Raw genomic sequence first — 24,980 nt, 5'->3', positions numbered from 1 at the left:
TGTCATTACACTCTGCCTCCTATAAAGTGTGAGCGTGTGGTTTGGGGTGTGACAGTTATGAGTTTACCAGGCTGCAACTTACAGACTGGAGGTTTAAGTGTGAACATTTAGGATGCATAAATGTACAATTCAACTGTGTTTTGTTTTTCATGTGTTTTTTTTAAATTATTTTAGTCTTTCTCACTGAATGATATACAACAGAATTCCCCTCACAGTAGAACCACAGACAAACACATCAAGTCCACAAGCAGCGTGCAGTTCCCTTTGCACATTTGCTTGACTGATTGTCCTGCTGAGGGAATCATCAATGTACATTGCCGGTGTTTGAAAAGTGAACATGTTTGTGAAGGTAGAAGAGGGATCGCCCAAACTTCAGCTCACACTCTGTCACTCTAATTCCTGCAACATGAGAGTTTTTGATGGAAATGAATCACAGATGGCACCAAGCACACATCAGGGATAATGCCCGATTACGGTGGGCGCAACTGTCCCACTCCGTATCCAAGGTCAAACCTGAGGGTCTGACTACTACCTGGAACGCTCATTCCCCTCCCATAAGGTTCCTGTGCAATGAAACGTCCCTCACTACTTCAGAAAAAGGGCAGAAGACGGATACAAGCTGATAGCAGGAGAGAAAAAATAGTCCATTCTGCAGGGCTACCAGCAGCAAGTCGCTGTTAAGCTAGCGAGTCAAAGTAAATCAGTCAAAGTGGTTTAACATCTCTAGATGACAATACACATTCATTTAGAGGCAGGTGAAGAGGCTCTGAGACTGGAACTTAGTCAGTCATCAGTGGGTTATGAGGATAATGGTGCAAATCATATGATCAGGCACATGCACAGGCCTGAGAGTGCGACGCTGTTATGCTCAATTTCTTGTCTTAATTCTCACAACGGAGTGAACTAATCTAAACACCTTCTGCCCACTGAGTAAAGTCCATTTGTAATTCACAAACAACTATCTCTTGAGCAAGTAGCCTACTTAGTGACAGTGGCGGCCATCTGCCTTGACCACCAGAGAGAGAGCGAGAGAGAGCAAGTGCGAGAGAGAGAGAGAGAGAGAGAGAGAGAGAGAGAGACAGAGAGAGAGAGACAGAGACAGAGACAGAGACAGAGACAGAGAGAGCAGCCTTACCTTTATTCTATACATAAATAGATATGATTTATAAGGTATACTTTTACATTTTGGTCCTCATTATTTTGCACTAACAAGGGTAGTTTAGACTTGTTTTTTTGTTTTTTTTAAATGACGTGCTACATTTTGGATATAGCAGGACTTTGCAGGAGAGTCCAGGATTTTATCCTGAGTGCCGTCTGTTAGCTTTAGGCAATAATCAAAAATGATTTATGCATGCGTGATGGTGATAGTATCAAATTGCATACATGGGTTGCTAAGTGAAGCTCGAACATCAAAGTAGAGGAACAAGAGTGAAAACAGCTCTTTGAGAGGAGGAGGAAAAGGAGGAGGAAGAGTTTCACTGTGTTTTAACTTCAACCTAAAAAGATGACTCCAGCAGTAGTTCCATAACGCTGACAACTCGGGGGGAAATGAACGTATAGAATAAATGACAAAAATAGAAGCAGCAGAAGCCAACTTTTCCTGACTTTTAAGCCCTGGCATGGGCCACACTTCAAATACGTTTCATCATATATTTGAATTGATTTCCCATAATTCATCTTGACTTAATCTCTCCTTAGGCAGGCTTTACACTCAGACACTTCCATGTGAATCCAGTTGCATGAAACTTTGGTGAAACTCAGTTGCATGGCGTAAGTTCTCTGCAACACACTTGAAACTCCACCACAAACATTTCAAAACCCTCAACTTTCTTAAAGTAGTTTCATGTAACCGCCAATCGGAATGCTGATCGTGTGCCAGGTGATGATGTACGACTACCACTGACTGAGAACATACTAGAACACAGGATGCTTGGATGATAGGACCACTCACATGCCTCTTCAGGCTGAAATTTTCCTGCTCGGTCATCAATAAACATTCATCAACTGATTCTGGAGCTCTCTCATATTCTCTAGGGATCCATGATGAACAAAGAAGACAGCCAGCACCACATGATACACTGGTTAAACAACAAACTCCATTTTGAGTAGCTGTAATGAATGTCATTGGGTTGGTTGAATGTTTGAGTGCCTCAACTTTGGCATTTTGGGGTATGCACACAAACCTTGCAAGGTAATTAGAATTCATATAGTTTGACTTGTTCGGTGGAAAAAGGGTCAGTGATTGTCCTCATCTGTGCAGCAACGTGCTGTCTTCACCCGCCGTCATGATACCTTCCCTGAGTGAGGGATGTTTGACTTCCAAGTAAAACACCTTGTTGGCCAGTTTGGGCAGAAGTGAACCATGCTGAGGTTGATCCACAGCCACGTGATCTTGGGATGTTGGTCTAACTTTGAGTCAGACTAATGAGTTCACATGCGTCTCTTCAAACTCAGTTTCATCTGGTGACCTATCAGACATGAGAAGATCCCCCTCTCCCAGCGTCAGTGTCACCAACAGTCAACCTGCAATGAAGTCCAAGTCCATAAGGATGGTGACGTGTTTGTGTGTGTGCGCTTGTCTACCCTGGTAGGTCTCAGCAGACTGGCAGCTGCCCTGTCACAGCTGTAATATTGTGATGTGTAATAAACCCTAGTAAACCAACCATATTCATAATTTTTTCACGGTCATTCACTGCTTCAGAAAGCAGCCCTGCCCATCTTGTCTCGGAGTGTGTTCACGTCCACATGTGGCCGTGAGGTTGTGTTTGTGCGCATGTGGTCATTGGCTTTACGAGCACGCGGTGGGGTGTAAAAGCAGGATGAAAATGAGCTCTCGTGTTTATGTGCTAATTACTCTTTCCTTCAAATCTTTATGGGTGCTCTTAAAAACCAGTTGCTTGTTTGATCCAGAGAATGCTGAGTTAATGGAAATGAGATTTTATAACTAGTCTCTGCATTCATCAGGGTGTTGTGTATTATAACTTGTACAGCACAGATTTTGCCAAGTATTCTAAATACTGCTGTATTTACTGTGTTTAAACTGCAACCCTGCAGTACCTCAGACATTCAACAGACACACCCCCACATTAGGATTGAGAAATAGCTTCATGCAGGTTTCTGAGATAATAAAGCAACCACGCGTTGACTCACCGGGGTTCCATGAGCTCCAGCACCACCAGCCAGCCCGGGATCTCCCTGAGGACACAACACTCAAATCAGAGGCTTTCAAGCTGCTGCGTGCTTGTGATTTCTTTATAGTATCTGATTATCCTCATTTAGTCAAATATTCCTGTTTACACTTGGTAGGATTAGAAGAATTCACAGCATGATGTACTGAGGAGGAAAACCAAACAGTGGAGAATTGAACATTGAATTCCAATTGGCTCAAAAATGTTACACTTGAAATGAAAATGATTCATCATGAATATAATCGTAAATATATGATTAGATCGTCTGGTAAATGTCTGTTTTTACATTAAATGAATCAGTTGTCAAATGTATTTGTACGGAATCGACTGTAAGCCAATGTAGAAACAAATTCACCATTTTCTTAAAGCACTGATTCATCAGTGTGCTGTACTTTAATAACAGAGACCTCAATATGGCCTCTCGTCTCCTTACCTGGTCTCCGCATGTTAGGTTACCATGGCAATGAGCTTCTTCGCTAACCCATAAATCTTGCTTGCTGCAGTTCATTCGAATCAAGAACACACAATTAGTGTGTGATGGGACAGATGCCATTTGTGGTAGTTTTGGTCAACACTAAAGTAGGACGGCAGTGTTCAGATCTACCCAAAGGAAGGGGGGCGGGGTAAACCAATATGGAAACCCCCTCCAACTCAAAAGAGCTAAAAAGTGGCAGAGCAGTTGTCTTCCGACCAGCAGTACTGTAGGCGAATGTTCAGGGCGACAGGGTGGTGTTGCATGAATGCAGGAATAGAAGTTATAAGATAATATAAGTTGATGTCTTAGAATATCTGCATTCTTATCTACCGCCCAACATGTTAGTGCTGTTTGTCTCTGATCCAAAACATGTTCTGCTCGTGTGGACGTGCTGCAGTCGGCTGAGTACAGCGAGATTTAATCTTAGCTCCTTCATGTAGGCTCAGTCAGCTGTTTCTGTGTCACATTACACATTCAAAAAACGTTACAAAGACAGCAGAGTATCAGAGTTCTGTGGTCACACACGAGCCAATGAGACAAAAGCTTGTTAAAAAATAACAGTCACCAATAAACATGAGCTCTGCCACAACAGAGCAAATCAATAAAGTTTTAACCAGCTGTAAGATACCAAAACCTACAAGGCGGTTTCCTCTCTGCACTTCCATATGTGAGAAGCACCAGCACCCCAACTCCGCAAGTGCGTACTGCTATGAGTTATGTGTGTGTCATACACTGAAATTTCAAACTACAAATGTATAAGAAACCCATCAAACATAATGTAGAAGTGTCCTCATAAAGGCTTCCGTAGAATGTGCACCAATAAAATGATCCCTTAGCCACAAACTGACTCTTTTCTCCAGGGGCGACTGTCTCTGATCAAGCTGTAGGAGAAGCATGAGCTCTCAGGCTCGTGCGTACTGGCACTGATACATCAATCATTCACAGCAGTACTTCTGACTTCATGTTGGTTCTGTACCACAATTTGTACGATGATACAAATCTTTACTTTGTCGAGTGTTTTACTCAATGTTGTGTAGACTCAGTGTGCTGCACAAGTGTATTTAGATATGATGTGACCTGTGACGAGGATAGCGACCGACTGCTGCTGCACTGACGGACACCTGCTTCAGAACACCCACAACCAGCAAATGTAATTCATTAGCACAGTCAGAATATGATGAAATCATTAGCTTAATTGAACCCGACATACAGTAGGTAACATTGATGGCTTCAAAAATCTATGCGCTAGCACAGGCTTTGGTGCTCAAGGGCGCTAAATGAACTTACTGGAGAGTATAAGAAAAGAGCCGTGTTAATTTGTCACTCAGATGCTGCAGCTGGTGTTACATAAAACCACATCAGTGTTAGCATGCAGCCTCAACCTCGGCTCAGCGTGATGCTAAACTCTCCTTTCAAAAGTTCATAAAAAGAACAGTCCACTCCTTTTGACCTAAATCTTCACCGGATCTTAACCTGAACTCATCCCTGAGCTGCCTGCTCCAGCCGAGCTGCTGACACCAAAGGTATAAAACACTCTGCCCTCTGCAGACACGGGGCCGACCAGGTCCCACCTACATATATTTTAAGCAAAGATCTGCACGTTGGCAGAGAGGAAACAGCTGAATTAGCTCTCCACAGTCTGTTTGCTTTTGAAGTGTCTCCCCACACTACGCACATAAAACCACAGGAACAGCAGACCTCATAATTATACAGCCAAGACGCCCACCACAGCCCAATAAATGACAAGAAGACATAAATCTTTGGATGTGCAGAACAAGAGACACTCGACCAGTGCACTGAGGCCAGTGTGACAGCCTGCATTCATGCAACTACCCAGCTGCAACATATTGTTAAAGGCTCCAGAGACTGAGGCTGCTTGATATATTTAAGCTCCACTCCACTGTGATGAAGTCGAGTTGGAAATAGATATCAATAAAAGATGAAGGCAGCGAAAAGAACAATACAAGCGCACATAACCAGAGACTTTTATGAGTGATGCTTTAATAAAGCAAAAGATAGGGTGAGCAGTGAGTTGTGGTCCGATTTCCTGGGAGGAGCCCCCAGCATGCTGGAGTGCTGCTTGGCCCCCCTCAAACTAGCATATCTGAAGACTGGTCCACCTTTTCACATTCTCACGACTGGACATTTGGTTGCTATGTTACGCTGAAGGTTATGAACAGGTCTGGATCTCTCTTTGGTTACAGGATAGCTGAGTTTGTTTCAAGCCTGGGGGGCTACTTCCCCATGTTTGGGGTCTAGATTATTAATAGGGACATTTACTGTACCTGTGGACAGGACATGTCAAAGTAAAAGGTCACTTTTTCAGGCTCAGCCTGTTGGATCCCTACAGAGATAGATGTGTGTCATCAAAAACAATTATTCTAGGGGCTTCTTTTTACATTTCTGCCTGTTTTTAATCCACATATCTTTATTTTTTGTTGTTGAACTATAATTGACAGAGAAACTCATCATCTGTGGAGAAAGAGTTCAAATGTGCTGCAGTTATCAGAAATCAGGAGGAGGGCTGATGATCCACACCAACAAGTCGGTCTTCAGGAAAACACAATGAATCATTCGAGAAAAGAACAGGAGCTCAACACTCGTGACTAGTGAAGCTGCTACTGGTGGGACAATGTCCTGCATGTCTGTCCACGATGCTCAGACATGCTCAGAAACCAGGACCTCCCTGACATCATTCAGGCACTCTAGAAACTAAAATGAATATTTTGTGTCAGAACCCTTCCCATGAACTCATGGGAAGGGTTATGTATTAATAGCACACCACTTTTTACACCTTGTAGAGTTTCTCTAAACTTCCATTGCGAGGAGACAGTGTGATGGTTTTGGCCTCCTTGCTAGCCAACATGAACGAGCTCCCAAAGTGTTTGTGGATTACTGAGCATGCACCTGGATGAAGCAGACCATGTGCCAGAGTTTGTAAACTGGTGTTTTCGGCATTTTTGTTGGTGTTCATCACCTTTAGCTTCAAGCTAAAGATACAAGGCAGACTGGAATCACATAGAAGTGATGAGGGGGGAGAAAAATAACATTTAACGAGCTCAAACGTGTAAGTACTTTGAAAGCAAAATACACTAGTCAGATGAAGTGTAGGTTTATTCCTGTGTCTTTGTTAGTGAAAATGGCTCCAGCGAAAACACAAAACTACAAGAAATTAAAAACAAAATGAACCTCCCCCTTAAGGCTCTGATGTTGTATAGAACATTTAGCAAGCTGCTGAGGGACAGCCTTCCTCTAGACTTAAAGTAAGAGCCAACTGTCAGCGAGGGCAGGCGTGGCTGATTTACTTCTAACCTCAAATGATGTCACTCTCCTGCAGGAAGCATGCGTGCACCCTGCAGTTATAAATAGCTGTCCTCTGCCTGTGTGTGAGGGTGCAGGGTCAGTGTGTCAGGATGAGCTTCATGTGCCTCCATAATCATTATGATAAATCACCTCACTAAATGAGCGGTGCTACAGTTGAAGGCCCTCAGTGAGCTGATTCACAGAGAACCAGCCAGGAGCCGCTCATACGGGCCCGCAGAGCTTTCGTTTCCCATGATGCCCCTTCGCTCCCTGCTGGATCTGGTAGGAGTACTAGAACTGACCTTTCATACTCTGATGTGATAAAATTACTGCTGAAAATGTGGTATGAGCAGGAGATTATTAAGTAAATCATGTTCCAATGACACAGGTGGAAATCTGCTTGTTAGGATTTCTTCTGTCTAAAAACCAAGTCCTTACCTCTGATATGATGACACATTGAAGTCTGAAAGGTCATGAGTATGCAGGGTCACCTGTCTCACAAGCGCCCCCATCAAATGTTGTGATGATGAATGAATAGAAACTTTACTTTAACACTGCATTCATGGTCTGATGTATAAATCCCTTAAAATTCTGTTTATGTGGGTGGAAAACAAGATTGATGTGTTGCCAATTATCTGAAGTTACAAGTTATAAGCAGGTTTTAGACATGAAAACGTGAGGTTAGAGACATGGACACATCACAGTTTTCTGTAAATATGCAAGTCTGAACTTGAAGCCACTCGGTCAGCACGAGGAGCTCCTCTGGTGTAGCCATCATTGTAGTATTGTTGTAGAAGTAAACTCAACATCCCAGCTACTCTGAGAGGGAATTTCTCCAAATTGGACTCAAGGATGTACTGGCTTGATGTAAGTAGTCAAAGGTCACAGTGAGTTCACGGACTCACCTCAACCTTGTAAATGAAAAATTTCACCCCAACTCAAGAATGCAATATTAGATCATGGCGGTCAAAAAAATCCAACATGTTTTAGCAAACACTCCTTTATTCCATCCCTAATTTTGATAAAATGTCTAATAGCTGATGCAGTGATGACGTTTACGTGCTGTCCCGGAGACAAACTAAAGAATAACGACTTCCATTTTTCACAAGACGCTTACATCCTTTAATGAATTCCTTGAAATTCTGTCCACAGTATATTAATGGACGCTAAGACGCTATCACAGTACATCCCATGCTCAAGCAGACACAACAACATTTGTCTCTATTAGAGGCTATAGTGTTGGACAGTTCTGATCACCGCTCATGAAGCTCATTCACTGCACCCTCCTGGTGGGTCAGCCTCCCCACTGGAGTCCGTCATGAGCCTGCGTGTTTGAGAAGTCCTGTGCTGACACTGATGAGCTGACGGATGTTATTAGCTGCTACCTTAGACTGTGGGAAGGAAATGTTCCCGGAGAGCCTGCAAAGCCTGGGTGACAAAACAATCAAACCTGTGTTGGTCTTTAGGAGGGGTCCAGGTGCTGACAACATCTGGCTTTCACATCCACCAGTTGTCTTTCAACCAGCAGAGGGAGCCCAAGAGCTAGAACTACTCCAAGGTGGTTCCTGTGGTCAGACTGATCATCCGGTCTTAAATGACTCAGACTTCCCAGTGCTGAAGTCCTCTCAAAGCAAACTTCTTGACAGCACAGGGCACCTGCTTCCAGAGCTGTGACGCAACAGTCGGCTCAACCTTGTTTTTAATCGTCATGCTAAGCTGTTCATGTGAGTACAGCATAATTTGATCTGACCTACAACACACAAGTAGAGGAAGATCCTCGCCATCCTTTCTCTGCACAACCCCCATCGGTTCCAGCTTTAGTTTGCCCCGACGAGGAGCAGCGTCCCCTCCTTCATCCCCACAGAGCACAGGAGGAGTTAGCGAGCCACTTGGCTGAGCCAAGCGTGTTCTGCTAGCGTGTTGTTGTTCTTGCACGTCTGGGTGGGGTTCATGACAGTTCCGGTGTACATGATAACGACTGATTGTGACACACTGATGCCTTTCAGTTATCTATTTTTGTAAAGCTGCTATTTATCATGTGGTCCTGATGATAAACGTTCCTTCTTTTCTCTCTTGCACGTCTTGTCACTTGTTGCAGCAAAGCCAATTGCCTTTCACAGACAGATTATTACAGAGGAGCTGAGCTGCAACTGCACTGGCTGGTGGTGGTAATTCTTATTCTGTGTGTGTGTGTGTGTGTGTGTGTGTGTGTGTGTGTGTGTGCGTGCGTGTGTGTGTGTGTGTGTGTGAATTTGAGTTTCTTTAATGTTTGCCATCTTGTTTGTTTGGATTTGGCCTAAGGGATAACAAGTTGTGAAAAAATTATTTCAATTTCCTTGGGAGTTTCTGGCAAATAACTACATAATCTGATACTATTTATAAAGGATTCTTTTTTTCATTTCAGTCACACTCGTGTGTGTTTTCATGTCCTGAAGCTGGTGTTTTCTTAATGTCGGTGCTTCCTCGCTTGTATGCACTTTTGCATTTTTAGCCTCTCATCCTCAGGACTCATATTTTATAACAGATTCAAGTCATTGAAGTTTCCTCCAAGGGGCCAGCGTTTCTATCCTCCATATCTATCATGACTGATGGAAGAAGACGCATCAAACAGACGACGGCCAGCAAAAACGTCTGGAGATGATGGGATGCCTGGACGGATGTGACCGGCCCTGCTGCCTCCTCTGGCAGTGTAGTGACTGTAGTGACCCGCGTGCACAGAAAAACATGATGTCACACGGACATAAACAGGGACATGGAGGCCACAGATGTCAACATCAGATCTGCATCGGGATGTAGAACCACATATGAAAGTGATTTGTGTTGTTCACGCTGTCACAGTGTGTCAACAGTCAGATCACATAAGGGGGTGGGGGGTGGGGGGCTGCTGTGTTAATGTAACCCATGTCCCTGCGTGCCAACTCAGCATCAACTCTGGAGGTCTTTGACACCTCCAATGAACCAGTTCAACTCTATCGGACTGGTTGAAATCCCTTAGAAGTTGGGATGAAAACTTGTGCCATCGCACCACATAGCAGCCCCTGAAATCCACACACGCATGATGAGACCGGGTCAGCATTTGAAACATCTTCCCTGTATTTGGCCAGAAAAGAAAAAACTAATTTAGACTGTACCTGTAATTCATGTAGCCTCATACAGGCTTGGATGAAGACATTCTCTCCTGACACTTCTCTAGTCTACAGCAAGTGCTCAGTTTGTGTTTACCACATCAGTGTGGACCACATGACCCTGGGGGGGGCTCCGTACATCTGTCCCTGTGGTGAACAACTGAGGATTCAGAGGTTTACATAATACACAGCAAAGTGTAACTTACAAGCCTCGTGAAAGGGATGAAGAACATGCTCCAAAATTACAAGCACGGGAGTTAAAAATATTCCCCCAGTTAAACCCACAACGACTCCTTTTTGACTCGTTTGCTTATTTGAGGCATCCAGCTATTTCTTTACACTTGATAATGTTAATTGGCTTTTTAAAAGACCAGAATGCAGACACAAATTTCTGTTTCAAAGCCTAAAACATCTCACCAAAGACGTAATACTGGAGGCAGTGGTGCTATGTGTACTTACAGAGGAGGACCAGGTGTGATGCAGCACGGGAGGCTCACTACTTCTGTCGACAACTGCCTGATAATAAGCAACAAAGATGATCCTGCTCACTTGCTTCACAGGACTGTGACACATTTATTTCACGTGACTGAAAGTTCCAGTCATATGCAAGCTACAGTAAACTGAGGTTAAGGTTTCGTTAAATTCAGGGGCGCTGGTTCCTCAGCCAGTGACCACACTGAAAGCTAATGTGCAGGAAGCGCTCCACATGTTCTGTGTGTCACACTGGGCTTGAACAGCAGGATTTTCAGATCAACATTTGGTTTCAGGAAACATCCATAATAATCCCCTGATTAGTCATCCACATGCATGTACTTCAAGCCACATGCTACGACATGCTAACATGCTTAGAGTGACACCACACTGATGTTTTCAGTCTGTTAGCATCAGTTAATAATTAGCACAAACACAAAGTGCAGCTAAGATATTTTTTGTAGTTTCTTCAGGTATGTTAATATTTTACTGCAGGACTGTGAGAATATAGCTTGTATAAATGGATATTGATATTAATGTCTTAGATTTACATCGTCTTAAAAAAGTTCATACTTACAGTACAGTAATCCCACAATATTTATATATTTCAAAGTGTGAGAAATATAAATTTTGTGGGATTACTGTACTGTAAGTATGAACTTTTTTAAGACGATGTAAATCTAAGACATTAATATCAATATCCATTTATACAAGCTATATTCTCACAGTCCTGCAGTAAAATATTAACATACCTCAAAGTGTGAGAATAAAAAGGCTGAAAATACTTTAAATATTATATAATAATATCTATAGAGTTACTAGCAATTTAAATTAATAAAAACAATAATTTAAAACTTACTATAAATGATAAGTAGCACAAAACCTAAAGAAGACAGTACTTCAGCGAGATATAACACCAGACCCTTATGCACCGAATCAGAAGTATTCATGTACACAGATTTATACTTACAATTACTTGCATAATACCCATTTAAACAAGATAAAGGAAATACATTTATATAAAAGAGCGGAGTTCTAAAGAATAGAGTTCTGCAGATATTGATCCAATTAATAACTTTTGTACCGGACAAAAGCCAAAAGTGATGAGGATCCGTGTTGTGCTGCTGTGCTCTTTTATGTCGGCCATTTTAAGAGGCCTCTCGTAACACTGCAGATCTAACGAGGTCAAAGACTGCGATGAGCCCCGCTCAGCTGCTTAACATCTGATTAACATCTGATTAATCTCTAATCATTCTGCCTCATGTAAAATTGCCATTAATTCATGTGAACATCTTTAGATCATCTCAATAAATTAATAAATTGTGAGAATATAGTGAGCACAAAACTATATCAAAGAAATGTCTCTAGCAAGTAGAGTTAAAAATATATGGGTTCATCCTCCCACACAACTCAAAGAGAATTCTGCTGCTTTGATTCACAGCTGCTGCTCTTAGCAGGAAGTGACCGCTCTACTGCTTCGAAAACCATTATGCAGCCTATGTTCCTGCAATGTTCCTCATCTTTGTCATAAAAACTAGCGTGAGATTTGCTGAAAAATTAATACAAATGTTCAAAAACACATGGAGACACAGACAAATTTCAATGAAGACAAGGTCTGACTGACTGAAATAAACTGAAAATGTTGCTTTATAAATCCTGGCTGCTGACTCCTGCTGGAGAGCCTCCCTCCCACAGGCTGAAGCACCTGAGCTGCACCTCTGCTTGCTGTCTTGGTGTGAGGAGCTTTGTTCTTGACAGTACCTCATGTAAAATGTGAGAATCTCACGATAACCTCACATACAGTATGGTGAACCACAGTTAGTTGCTCTACTTTATTCTACTTAACCTTGGACCTCTTGGATCTGGCTGGGAAACTTGGTGGAGGAGATTTTATTGGCTCGTTTCAGAATTAGGATGATCTCTCGTTATGGATGTTTGTTAACTTGGCCCAGGCTCTCCCTAAAGTTAAACTGAAAACAATCTGATGGCAGGATAAGATATATAACAATTAAAATGAATTAACTGAATTAATTAAAAGTTAGTTGAACAAAGATGATTGGTGCTGTAATTTTTGGCGTTATGGCACTGGTCGTGGACTGAAGCCTGTTTCTCTTGTTTAATTGCTGCGATGTCCTGTTTTAACCTTGTTCTGTTTTAATGCATTTGTGATGATCTGTTTTAATGGTCAACTGCTGAATCTCTTGTCTGCATATAAATTTTCCCTTGGGTACCAATAAAGGAACATTGACCTTTGACCTTGATATACTTTAATAATAAAATAAGTAGAATCCTTAAATGTTTAAGTCACGATTTGTCTTTTTTGTCTTTACTAGTACTTAGTAAACTTTTTGGGAGAGACACAGCTCAAACAAATAAAGGGACACGTAATCATCAGGGAGTAACTCCAGCTCAATCTCACTTCCTGGAGGTCAACCTGTCCAGCTCGGACTCGATAATGATTGAGAAGCAGTTTCACCTGCTGTTGTGCAAATGGCCAGTCAGCAGGTGGAAAGAGAGGCAGTTGGCAAGACAACCCCTACAAATGGGTAGCAGGTGGTAGCCACAGACCTTTTCCCTCCCCTCATCCTTTCTGGCTAACTTTGAACTGAACTAGTTGATTTTAAAATCTGTCAACTGAACTTTGAACTCGTTCATGTAGAAAATGAACTTTTCCATCACTGCCGGCCTCGTGCGGCTGGAGCGGGTCGGCAGTTCCTGGATGATGAAGGCATTGCCGCTATTGACTGGCCTGCCTGTTCCACGGACCTGAGTTCATCTCTGGGACATCATGTGTTGGATCCACTGCCGCCACATCGCATCACAGGCTGTCCAGGAGCCCCTTTATTTTTTTGAGCAGTGGATTTCTCGTTCTGGTTTCAACTTAAAAAGTTACACACATGTTGACCTCATGGTGGTGCCAGAGCGACAGCCAAGGGATGCCCAGTCCTCAGGATTCGGTCAGCAGACAAACCCATGCATTGACATTCCTACAGCCGTGTCACTGGATCGGCTAAAAATACCACACTAATGGCAAGGTTGGAGCCTGGATTTGTGACATGAGTAAAAAGCTCAGCTCGTGAAGCCCACTCCTGTCAGAAATATCTCAGTGACTGCATAAACAGTTTTTATGTTATGCAAGTCCAACAACTACCCAGTTGCACCGTAGCACCCAATATCATAATTTCAGTTCTGGTAAAAAATGTTGCATTAAAGAATGCAGAATATGAACTCCTCAGGTCACTGCAATCTCTATTAGTGATGAACTCACTGTCGTCAACGGTCCGACCACGTGAGCCAGCCAGTGGTCCAAACTGATCTTTTTAACATTATTTTTTTCTTGAAGTAAAGATATAACACAAGGTGATATAAGAGTCTGCAAACTATTTTTAAAAATGAAAAAATTATAACATCACAGTCACAGTGAGAAGATTTAAACCTCCACGAGGTCTTGTGAGGTTGTGTCTCAGACATTTACCTCACCAAAGGATGCAAGTGCACCGCTTGGTTTATCTCCTGTACGAAAGGTGAATTGAAACCTTGTTGGACTTCTGCTCACCTCTGGTGTATTTATACACTACAAAATAAATGTGTTTGTCTGACTTCAACAAATATTTGAGAAAAACTAACATGCGGACAAAATACTTGAAGTGAAGCCAAAATGTTGGTCAGTTTTGTCAAAACATGGAAATCCTGGGTTAGAAAAGTGAGAGTGTATGTATTTATATGTATGTATACATACTGTATGCATGTGTGTGTGTATATATATGCATGTGTGTGTGTGTGTGTGTGTGTGTGTATGAGAGTCCATTTTCTATACTGCTTATCCATTAAGGTTAAGGGTCTTGGGGGGGGGGGGGGGGGGGGTCTAGGGCCTATCCCAGCTGACATTATTCAACCAGCCAACAGCTACATTCGTTATTCTTACCTAACAAGTCTTTAGCCTAAAGACAATCTTGGTAAGAACCTTTGATTGCACTCTGGAGGTAATTAGTCATTCTAGCAGCAGACATTGCTGGGTTCTATTACATGCAGGCTGATTCCAGTTAATCATTAGGATGCTTAATGTTCCTTGACTTTGTTGTAGAAAGACATTTTGTCTGTTTGTTGGTGTTGCAGCATCTGTGAAGCAACCCAGGTCAGGTCAAGACCATCTTGTTCCAAATGTTGATAAGTTCACCATCTGGCAGTCAGGTCACTCTAATATACACTTATTACCCCGTTTGTTTGTCGGTTGGCAGTATCACACCAGAACCATCGGGCCGGTTTACATCAGACTTGGTAGAGAAGTGTTGCATGGGACAAGGTAGAACCCATTAAAGTGATAATTCACCCAAAAAGTGTATTTTCTGGTTCAAGTACTCACAAATGGGTGTCTTGAGCTGATAAGATTTTAATTCCTCCTGCATCACTTCTTCGTGACTCAAGAACCAGCCAGGCAGATTTAGCGTGAAGCTAACAGAGAGTGACAGAACGTGACAATCTGCAACATTCGGTTCATGGTACAGGAGCTCTTATATTTTGTTTTACCTCAAATCAAAGTCCTTTTCGGTTAAGTGCCTGAAATAAAATTCTAATACATTTGAATGTTTTGCTCTACAGACTCTTTCGGATTTCAAAACGTTGCTAACAAGTTGCTTCATGAGACAACAATTGTCATCACACTGAGACTGAAGAATGGCATTTATGCTTCAGAAATCATAAAGGTGAAGATTACCAAGACCAACAAAACCTGTCTGATAATACTGAGTTCAGCGCAGAGCCAATTTTCAGCAATGACTGAAACTCCAACAACTTTGTGGGTACCTTCAAATGTCCTGTACATCATTTTTGCAGTCATCTATAATTGGCTTGGAGACTAACTTCTACTGTCACACGTGCACTCTTTCTGTCCACTGCAGGAGTAAATTGTGCATGCATACATAGAAACATTCACGCATACTGTCTTATTTCTCTGTCTGCTCCATGAAATGTGGCCTCTGGCCTATTGGAGAAACATCAGCCTTTGCAGAACCCAGTTGGAAAGCCTGGCTTTGGTGAATAGTGATCCTGCAGGTTGGAGGACAAAGAGGTCCAGGTTTGAGTCCAACACATCAACACGGACGTTGGCGTAAGGAGGTCTAAACTTATAACGGCAGGAAGAAACATAACGAGCTCAGCTGTGACGAGGAACACTACAGGAAGTCAACTCAGCCAGCTGCCATTGCTCTGTTGACACCCCTGTAGTCCCACAGACATGGTCTAGTAGGGCCCTACTCTACCTCCTAGTAGGTATGAGAGGCTGTGATTCATTTGCTTGACCCAAAGTTATCAATGCTGAATAGGCTTGTTATGGAGCTCATGTTTCCTATTCCTAATTCTAAGTCTTAGGGGTTAGGGGAAGGGCTTCGGTCAAGGTTAGGGGTTAGTCTTAGAATTAGGAAGGTTAGGGTTAGGTAAAGAACTAAGCTTATTCAATGGCATGATAGAAAGCAAATCGGCTGCTGTGGAACAAGCCTCTGCTGGGGGGGTGCCGCCCTCATGTAACATGGACAGTTTCCCCTGGACTTATTCATTACATTCATTCAGCTCGTTTAAGACCGATCCATCCATTGAAGGATGTTTTTGCAGATATAAAACCCTCCACTCAGGTGTAAGAGGACTCTTAATGTTTTAAACTTTCCAGTTATGGTATGCCCCTATTTTATCCATCCATTCATCCATTGTCTTCCGCTTATTCCTGTTAAGGGTCACGGGGGGGCTGGAGCCTATCCCAGAGGCTACAGGCAAGAGGCGGGGTTCACCCTGGACAGGTCACCAGTCCATCGCAGCGCCAACACATAGACAAACAACCATTCACACTCACATTCATACCTACGGTCAATTTAGAGTATCAATCAGCCTAGTCCCCAATTGATGTCTTTGGACTGTGGGAGGAAGCCGGAGTACCAGAGAGAACCCACACAGGCACAGGGAGAACATGCAGACTCCACACAGAAAGATCCTGTGCCCGAGCCGGGAATCAAACCCGGAAACTTCTTGCTGTGAGGCGACAGCGCTAACCACTGCACCACCGTGCCGCCCCCCCTATTTTATAACACACGAAAAAATTATTGAGAATTGTAGGGTTGTGCCTTTATATGAAAATTAAATCAAGAAAGAAAGAAAAGAAAATAAGAAAATATGACATGCACCCATCAACCAATCAGCTGCAGCACAGATTTCAGATTCCTTCATTAGTTGGAGCGTCTTTGAGAGTTTGTAATGAAGCTGCATGGCCACGTTTTTTATCTTAGTCCAATCAAAGTCTAACATATATTAACTGAAACCCACAGAAATGGTGTTCTTCAGAATCTGTCCCCCACCGGCTGCAGCTACCGAAGGACCAAACCCAATTTAGTTAACTGAAATACAACCAATTCTCACACAACCTCAGCGAGCCAATTAAGACTTGTAAGTCCCACCAGAAGTACAGAGGAACGTTCTGAATACATCAACATGTGCAAACTCCCAATCGCAAAAACAGCCACAAAAGGACACTGAAAAAAAACAAGCTCTAAAAATGCTACTGACTGGACAGATTCAGGTCAGAGGAAAATATATCATTATCATAAAACAGAAGCAGCTGAACAGAAACAGTCTGAGACAAGCAGAGACCTCTGGACGTCAGATCCATTTGAGTCCAGAGGTGAAAGAGTGAGACAAGAGTGTTACACTAAGGTGATACTGTACTTTGCCTTTTCAAGTACTAACAAAAAGGTGTTGAGCTCTAAAAGGTATTTTTCCCTCCTGCTTTACTTCCTTGTGACCCAAGAATGCAGAAAGAGCCAACGTGTTTTTAGCTTGACCACAAATCAACACACTGATTTATTAAACTGGTCGCACCTCGCCAGTCACCATGGTACAAATGACCTACCAGTGGTTGACATGGTGGCTGAAAAAATTGTCATTTCAATGTCACGTGAATATATTCTGTTTTTGAAGCCTCACCACTTCAACACAGTCAGTTGCACAGAAGAGCAACTTCTCCAATCTAGAGACCAATCTAGAGTCACCAGATCAGCTGAGCTTGTTTTACATGACATGATCGAAGAGTGAAATGAAAGGAAGTCTGAACATGCGGTTTAAACTGATATCTTTACACTTTTATCTGATATCTAATCTTTGTTGCCACCATCTAATGTCTACAGAAATTATTTCATTGATTAATGAAGGTCATTAGGAAGGGAAGGTAGTATAAAGATGGAGGAAGCAACACTGCAGAACCCCAAAAGCATATCACATAATTTCTCCAGCATGTACAGTAGAGGACCCAGCGTGCCAAAACGTGACTCTTTACCAAAAAAAAAACAGCTGTCTGTTGTTAACTCTAATCTCAAAGTTCTTCACTTTGATCATTACATTTTTCACTTTGATCTCAGAATTATTCCCTGTGATCTCAAGCGTTCACGCCAAGAAGTATAGATATCATAAGAATAAGAGAGAGCAGAGTGGCATCACAGGCACTGTATCGCAGCCTGCAGACACCATTAACAAAATTAAATATTTAACAGCTTAGAGAGTCTCAAAGCACTTCGGGAGCGTTGGAGAGGTAATATCAAACTGCATCTTATCTGGAATAGGTTACGCTGGTTAACCTAGCATTAGCGTTGGATAAGTTTGATTTAATGCTTTGTTTTAAAGTGTTGTCAGACACGATGATGGAGTAAGGGGAATGATCGAAAGGAGCACAAGAACAAACTGGAGACGGCGAATTCTCAAGAGTTGAAGGGTAAATGGCCGGGAGAGACAACGGCAACCAGAGATTCCAGAGAGAAAGGAAAGAGCGATAAATTACAAAAGCCAGAAAAAAGCAGAGGAGAAGACAAAAACAAAGGCAGGCGCATATTATAGAGGGGAAGACAAAAAACTTGGGTCGAGAGAAAGGTGGCGCTACACCTCTGACAAAAAGATGCCTGTCCTTATGAAAATGACTATCACTGAAGTACTGCATACTTGTTTGATCTGAAGTGGTTACTGGAGTACACACTACTTCACTTCACTATTCAAATATACATTACTTACCTCTAATAACCATATCATGACCCAATCTTTTTCGTGGTGGTATCACGATCTTGATTGTTTAGCTTCTCATTTAGGTTGAGAATACTTTAAGAGTTATTAGAGCGTCTGGGCCACAGTTTTGCTCAAAAACATATGGGAGGCGTATTTTTGGTTCCTTGCTCCTCAAAATAATGTAATTTTGATTTATGAATTATTAAATTCCAAGAATAACATTCAGAGTAAATGTGTTTAACTCACTGCTGCAAACTCTATGAAATTAAACGGCAGTCAGTCAGTGTTGAGATTCTGACGTCAGACTGCAGTCAAACCGCTGCTGCGTGTCAATCCTCTGAGCTCCTACAACATGAGTTTACACACCACGGGATTATGTTCTGAATACACACACCCTGTTCTGAAGTTTTACAACATTTCTAGGAATTCCACTACTGAAACAGTGCAGAGATTATGATTACATACATAGATAATGACAAAGAGCAGCCCCCCCCCCCCCGACACCAACGTCACGAGCTACTGTATGACTAACATCTGGACTGTGGCTGTGTGTAACTTAACAAACCGATGATTCTATTAACCTGAACTCGACTTTAAGTTTTCCAGCCTGACAAGGACGTCCACAACTGATACAGATACTATAATAATGATAATGACAGACAATACCAAGTCCCTCCTCCTCCAAATGAGCTGCTGCTGAATTAGCATAAGCCGCCTCAGCTCCGATGCTGAAAACAATGCCTGTAAACAACCTCTATTTTACAGAGGATCATGGACACAATCTAATTGTGTGAGGTTCTATGATAATGTGGCGCTGGTAGATAAATGCCTCGATTGTTAGTTTCACCATTATCAACTGAACTGTGGTGTTACAGACGTGATTGTGGCGAGGCACACTGGCGAGGGAGAGGAAGTGACTTCACAACGTGATCACTCCTTGATCCTCACCGTTACGCACACAGCCAGAACTCGCCGACTTCTTCCCTCCTCATTTTTCAACGTTAAAAAAAAGAGCAGGAAATCGCAGCTGAGTGGAGGATGGTGGTGTACAGCATCGCAGCAGTGAGAGGGTACACACTGTGCTGAATGTGTGTGTTGCAGCTTTCTGACATCCCAAAATTTGAGGGGAGAACTTTGGCGGGGAAACTGCATTTTAGGGAGCCCAGCCTAGATCAACCTGACAGCAGCACAGGACCAGTAACAGTACTCCAACAGTACCAGTGTGTTGAAGGTTGAAGGGAGAGGCTCTTTGGACCTCTAAAATCAGTTTTTTGTTCTCAAAGACCAAGAGTGTAAGATCCTGGTACTCCTGTTCTTTAATTCCATTTCTTAATTGTCTCTTTTTCTATTTAACTCAGTTGTTCTGTCAGATATTGTGAACTGAAGCAGCACTGAAGACATGAAGTGATTTTGGACATAATTATTTTATAATGTTAAATGACTTAAGTAAGACACAGGGTCATTTCCTTTTTACAACCGCTGAAGTCTCCCCCTACAGGCAGTTAGGAAGAATGCAGGGTTTCTTTTATAATCCAGACCCAGAGGCGACATCAATTGTTTTAAACAGTCTCTGCCCCCCCCCCCCCCCAACCTCCAGCTGGTGTTGAACACTTCCAGATTCCAGGAGAGAGTCTATCTCATGATAACAGGAAGAGTCCCAAATTACTGAGTAGCTGCGAGTCAGCCAGCTAGAACGCTCAAAGAAGTAGAGAGAAGCCTGAAAATAGCATCAGACACTTGTAGCGGGTGGGCGTGCTCACACGCTCACAGATGTGCTCTTTTATTTAGTCACTTGCTCTTTTCAAGTTACCACAGGGAAAGTTTCTTTTCACTGTATGTGGCCGGCGCTCCTGCAGCGCTGTTAATTTAACGAGCCGCCAGAAATGAGTGTTTTCAGATTCACCACGTGATTTTACACCGATGTATGTATGAGCTTCCTCCTGGTGTTACAATCATACTGATACACTGCAAACAATGAGTAACTGGAGCATCGTCACAACTACAATCTGTCACAGTGTGTTACGTTGCAAATGACTGATGCACAGAGGCAGGGAGTTCAATTATCCCACCTTTTCTGCTTTTTACAAGTAGACACAGAGGAGAACGTGTGAGAGCCAGTCAAGGTTTCTTACAGATAAAAGGGTGGATATTCAGGTTTGAGGCGTGGAGGCAAGCATGCGTCTCACTGAGCTTGCTGGCAGGAGGCGTCAATAGAGATGTTGCAGAGTTTCAAGGTGATTCATTCTTGGCACATTACATCTTCATGACCTGTTTTCTGAAGAAGTTGTGTGAAGGAAGTTCACTGGCCTGTGCACAGAGCTGGCAGTATTCAATGAGAAATATTTATAATAGGTTCGTATTTGTGTATTAAAATGTATTTTTTTTCTCATTAGACATTTTTTTTATCTCCCTGTTGAACAAAAACTACCACTGTTACTACTATTTTGTTTTGTACCATCCAGGGTTGCCCCCAGATAGTTGAATATTTATTCAATCATTACTTTGAGAGGATCCTGATAAAACTGTCAATCACCCAGTCGAAGCTTTGCAGTGGCATTAAATTACCACAGGAATGCAGGTGATGCAGGCTCTGGGACAGGTGGGGGGGTGGCTTGTAATGTGTAGCTGCGCTGATGTCTGCCTGACTGTAGAACGTCACCTGGACTGCACCAACATAAAGTGGTTGTTTTTCCGCTTAATATCTTAAGCTCTGCCTTCAACATGCCGTTTCTGCCTCATCCATGGAAGGTTACCCTGATGTCAGGAGCCACGTTACTTCAGCAAAAGATGGCGTGCCATGCAGCCACAGGGTTGTGCTTAGCTTTAGCTTCAGTGAGTTAACAGGAGTCCGCAAGGATAGGCCACCCAAGAGTAAAGGAGGAAGGTGGTGGAGAGGAAGGAGCACAGGGACGAAAGTCTGTGGCAGCAGCTCCACACCAGCAATGCCTTCAATTTAGCTGCATTCTTAAATGTCAGAGACAAGCACTCTATCGTGGCACAGCTAGCAACTCAAGCTAAACTATGTTAGCCATTGGCTGTGCTTGTGCTGAGCTCTTTCTGCTAATTTATCTGCCTGCGCATGTCAGAGAATAAAGACTTAATTTGACATTCTGACACTTAATCTTTGCGCTCTCATCCAGGTAACGTCAATCATTTACACACCATCTGTTTCAAGACCAACATGGAACTTCATAGCCCAGAATTTCATATTCAACTCAAATTTACCGTGTCAACTCCAGCAGTTTTCTCTCACATCCTCTGCATTTACTCAGTTGTTTGCTTGAAGGTGAAGGTATGTACATCCACTACACACCTATTTATCACTCTTTCAAAAACTTTCAGCTACATGCCCAATTTTTTTGTCACCTGAACAAAGTGGTGAACTACCATGAACTTTTCAGTACCCACATCTGATTGTTCACACTGTCAGTGGCAGTTTTTAAGACTCTCTCTAATGTGGTCTCACCTGTAAACCTTGGAATTCTAACTTAATACATTTTCTCATATCAGTGTATGTTACTTTGACACATTTGTTGAGCAGGTTTGTATAACGAGTGACTTCAGCGCCAGCACAGAACGTTATCCACGACTCCATCTTAGATGAACGGGAGAACTTGTGTAATACTGTATGCATCTGAAGTGGCGGTGCCTGTGTGCGATGACCATGAAACACAGAACCCACTGTGTCCTCCACAGTCACCTGATCTCATCCCAGTCGAACATTGTGAGCTTGTGTCATCCATCTGCTCTCTTGTGTGTGTGTGTGTGTGTGTGTGTGTGTGTGTGTGTGCGCGTGCGTGCGTGCGTGTGCCAAATTATAACAATCACATGATATTGCCCAAATTGGAAAATAAGTCTGAAATGAAGGTTTCTAACAGCTAGAGTTCACACTGACCTTCTGTCCTGGTGGTCCAACCACTCCACCGAGGCCCGGTTGTCCTGGCTCCCCCTGGAGGGAAACAAACACTCTGAGAGGACATCTATTGTTTTCAGCATTTCCAGCACACACACACGCACGCACACGCACGCACACGCACGCACACGCACACACACACACACACAATCTTACTATTCAAAATAGACAACGAGCTGATGAACAAAACTGACTCTTACTGTAGGCCCAGGTTCTCCTGGACGTCCTGGCTGGCCTCTTTCACCAGGAAGACCCTGCACACGAAACATAGCGATCACATTAAATTCAAGCTGCTTCAGAAGTGGAGGATCAGTGTGGTGACTGTCGGTCCTCTAAATGTTGAGGGCAGCATGAAGAAATGAAGTCAGGCACTGGTTCTTGTAATGATCATGGAGGCAGCAGACCACGGCGAAAACTGTGTGTGCCCAGTTTATTTCCCTGGGGGATTTGCAGAAGAATGTTGCCTTGAATTCATTATGAAAACAACACCAACAGATCCAATAAGGATAAATAACTCAGAGATTCACTGGCTGTGCAAGAGCAATACACAGTTCAGCGATCTTACAACTGTAGCCCGTTCAGTTTTTGCCTGTGGTCTGTAGTCACACGCTAATTACAGCAGTGGGTGGACTTTCATCTCATAAACACTATCATAGCATCAGTATCTCACCTTGGTTCCCGGTGGTCCTGGTTCTCCCTGCAAGCCTGGCCCCCCTGGGTCTCCCTAGGCAGATTCAGAATCAGGTTCTGTCAGAGCTGGCAGCAGCTTTGATGAGGTACAACATCCATAAAGCTGCTCCTTCATGGTCTTACCTTTGCACCCTTTAGACCAGACGCCCCACTTTGTCCTGGTGGACCATCTTCACCCTGCACAGTCATGGACAAATATTTAGTCACAGATGGATGTTGTGATGAAGGTCCTTAAAACTCTTCTGTTGTTTTTGATGATGATGATGATGATGATGATGATGATGATGATGATGATGATGTTACCTTCTTCCCTGGTAACCCAGGAAGTCCGGCTTGCCCAGGTTCCCCATTTTCACCCTGGACACAGAAACAGTATTTGCTACTTCCATCAGGAAAAAAATGTACCCAAAAGACTCACTGGTCCAGACGTATGTGGTGTAGGGAGCTCTGATTGCATCAATATTATTTGTAAATGTGTGTGTGGAATTGTATCTCAATCTGTGTGTGTACTCAGCTTTGTCAATTACGTGAAAAAAAAAATCTGCACTTAGAGCAAATGTGTACAGCCACATTTCAAAGTTCTCAAAAAGGTAATTTGTTATGCCAAAGTGTTAGTATCAAAGTGGATTAATATCAAAACCTGAAAAGGAAATTGTTTCTTTATTAAACATGACATTAGGTTCTGCCAACCTGAGATTTACTTGTAAGAGTGTGTGGCCATTTGTCTTTACAGATATGTATATAAATGCCCTGAGCTCAGCTCACAGGCTCAGTGACAGGTTGTGTACTGCTCTGCTGATACAACAGTCAATAATCATGACACTCCGAGATCTGCTGGACCGTCCACAAGCCAGCATCTTACTTTTCCACAGTCCAGCCGTCTCCCTCTGAATGACTTCTGTACTGATGGGTTTATGTGGTGATGAGACTGGACAGTAAATGACTTGAAACAACAAAGAGCGCTCACAAGGACAGTCTTGCTTTCCAAAGACAAGTGCTAGAAATTTAAACTGAGCGATCTTAAGTGGGAGCTTCCTGTATATCATTCTTAAAAAGCTCCATAATCTGAGCAAGACGTCTGTTTTCCTTACACAGAATTCATGAGAGACTCAGCGATTTGCTGCTGTGGTCAGACTGCAGACAGAGTCAAGTGTTTACTTTTAAGAAGTCTCAGAAAAGGTACAGAGGAAATATTTAGGTAGAAATACTGGTTTAAAAATATAAAAGGATATAATTTACATAAAAATTGTTCTTTTATGACATCAAACTTCAGTAATTCAGACTTTCAATTGGAAATTCCCCAAAATGAAGTGGTACTTGACACTGAATACTTTTAATTTTCACCCTTAATAAAAGTCCTTTTTTCTACCACACCTAAGTACACACAGACTGTGATACAAAACTCTTCATAAATACTTTTAATACAAAATTGCAACAATGGACACAGACAGACTGAAAGGTGTAAATAAACTGGTGAGTACTCACAGGCTTACCATCAACTCCAGGTGGTCCTTCAGCCCCCTTCTTTCCCCGGAAACCCTGTAGCATCAAAACACTTGATCACATTCGACACACCGTTCCAACATGAGCACACTGTTCCACTGAATAGCCATCAGAAATAACCTGTCGTCATAAAATATAAAGACAATAGCAGAGGTGCCCTGATGGAGGAACTTGAAGCAGAAAGCGCTTGGCCAGTACACTAACTGTACCTACTCCACTGGAATCAACGTGACGGGCTGCAAAAGGTTATGTTTCAGATCAATTTATGTTCAAACTTTAAG

General features: G+C 42.7%; 1 protein-coding gene across 1 annotated transcript in view; it reads right to left on the bottom strand.

Moving 5' to 3' along the window:
• LOC147242043 (uncharacterized) overlaps positions 1-24,980 on the bottom strand; it is a 51,572-nt gene that overhangs the window by 25,633 nt on the left and 959 nt on the right. Inside the window, exons 2-8 of the mRNA XM_086191961.1 lie at positions 24,690-24,735; positions 23,500-23,553; positions 23,320-23,373; positions 23,177-23,230; positions 22,707-22,760; positions 22,489-22,542; positions 3,151-3,195 (exon numbers count right to left, since the gene is read on the bottom strand). Coding sequence (XP_086048087.1) covers positions 3,151-3,195; positions 22,489-22,542; positions 22,707-22,760; positions 23,177-23,230; positions 23,320-23,373; positions 23,500-23,553; positions 24,690-24,692 — 318 coding nt within the window. The 5' untranslated portion in view covers positions 24,693-24,735. The remainder of the gene's footprint in view (positions 1-3,150; positions 3,196-22,488; positions 22,543-22,706; positions 22,761-23,176; positions 23,231-23,319; positions 23,374-23,499; positions 23,554-24,689; positions 24,736-24,980) is intronic.

Source organism: Aulostomus chinensis, chromosome 21, assembly GCF_037954235.1.
Source record: "Aulostomus chinensis isolate RoL2024-O1b breed Wild chromosome 21, RoL_Achi_v1.0, whole genome shotgun sequence".
Classification (NCBI taxonomy): Eukaryota; Metazoa; Chordata; class Actinopteri; order Syngnathiformes; family Aulostomidae; genus Aulostomus; species Aulostomus chinensis.
Note: the sequence above shows the minus strand (reverse complement) of the source record. Positions and strands in the feature narration are given on the sequence as shown.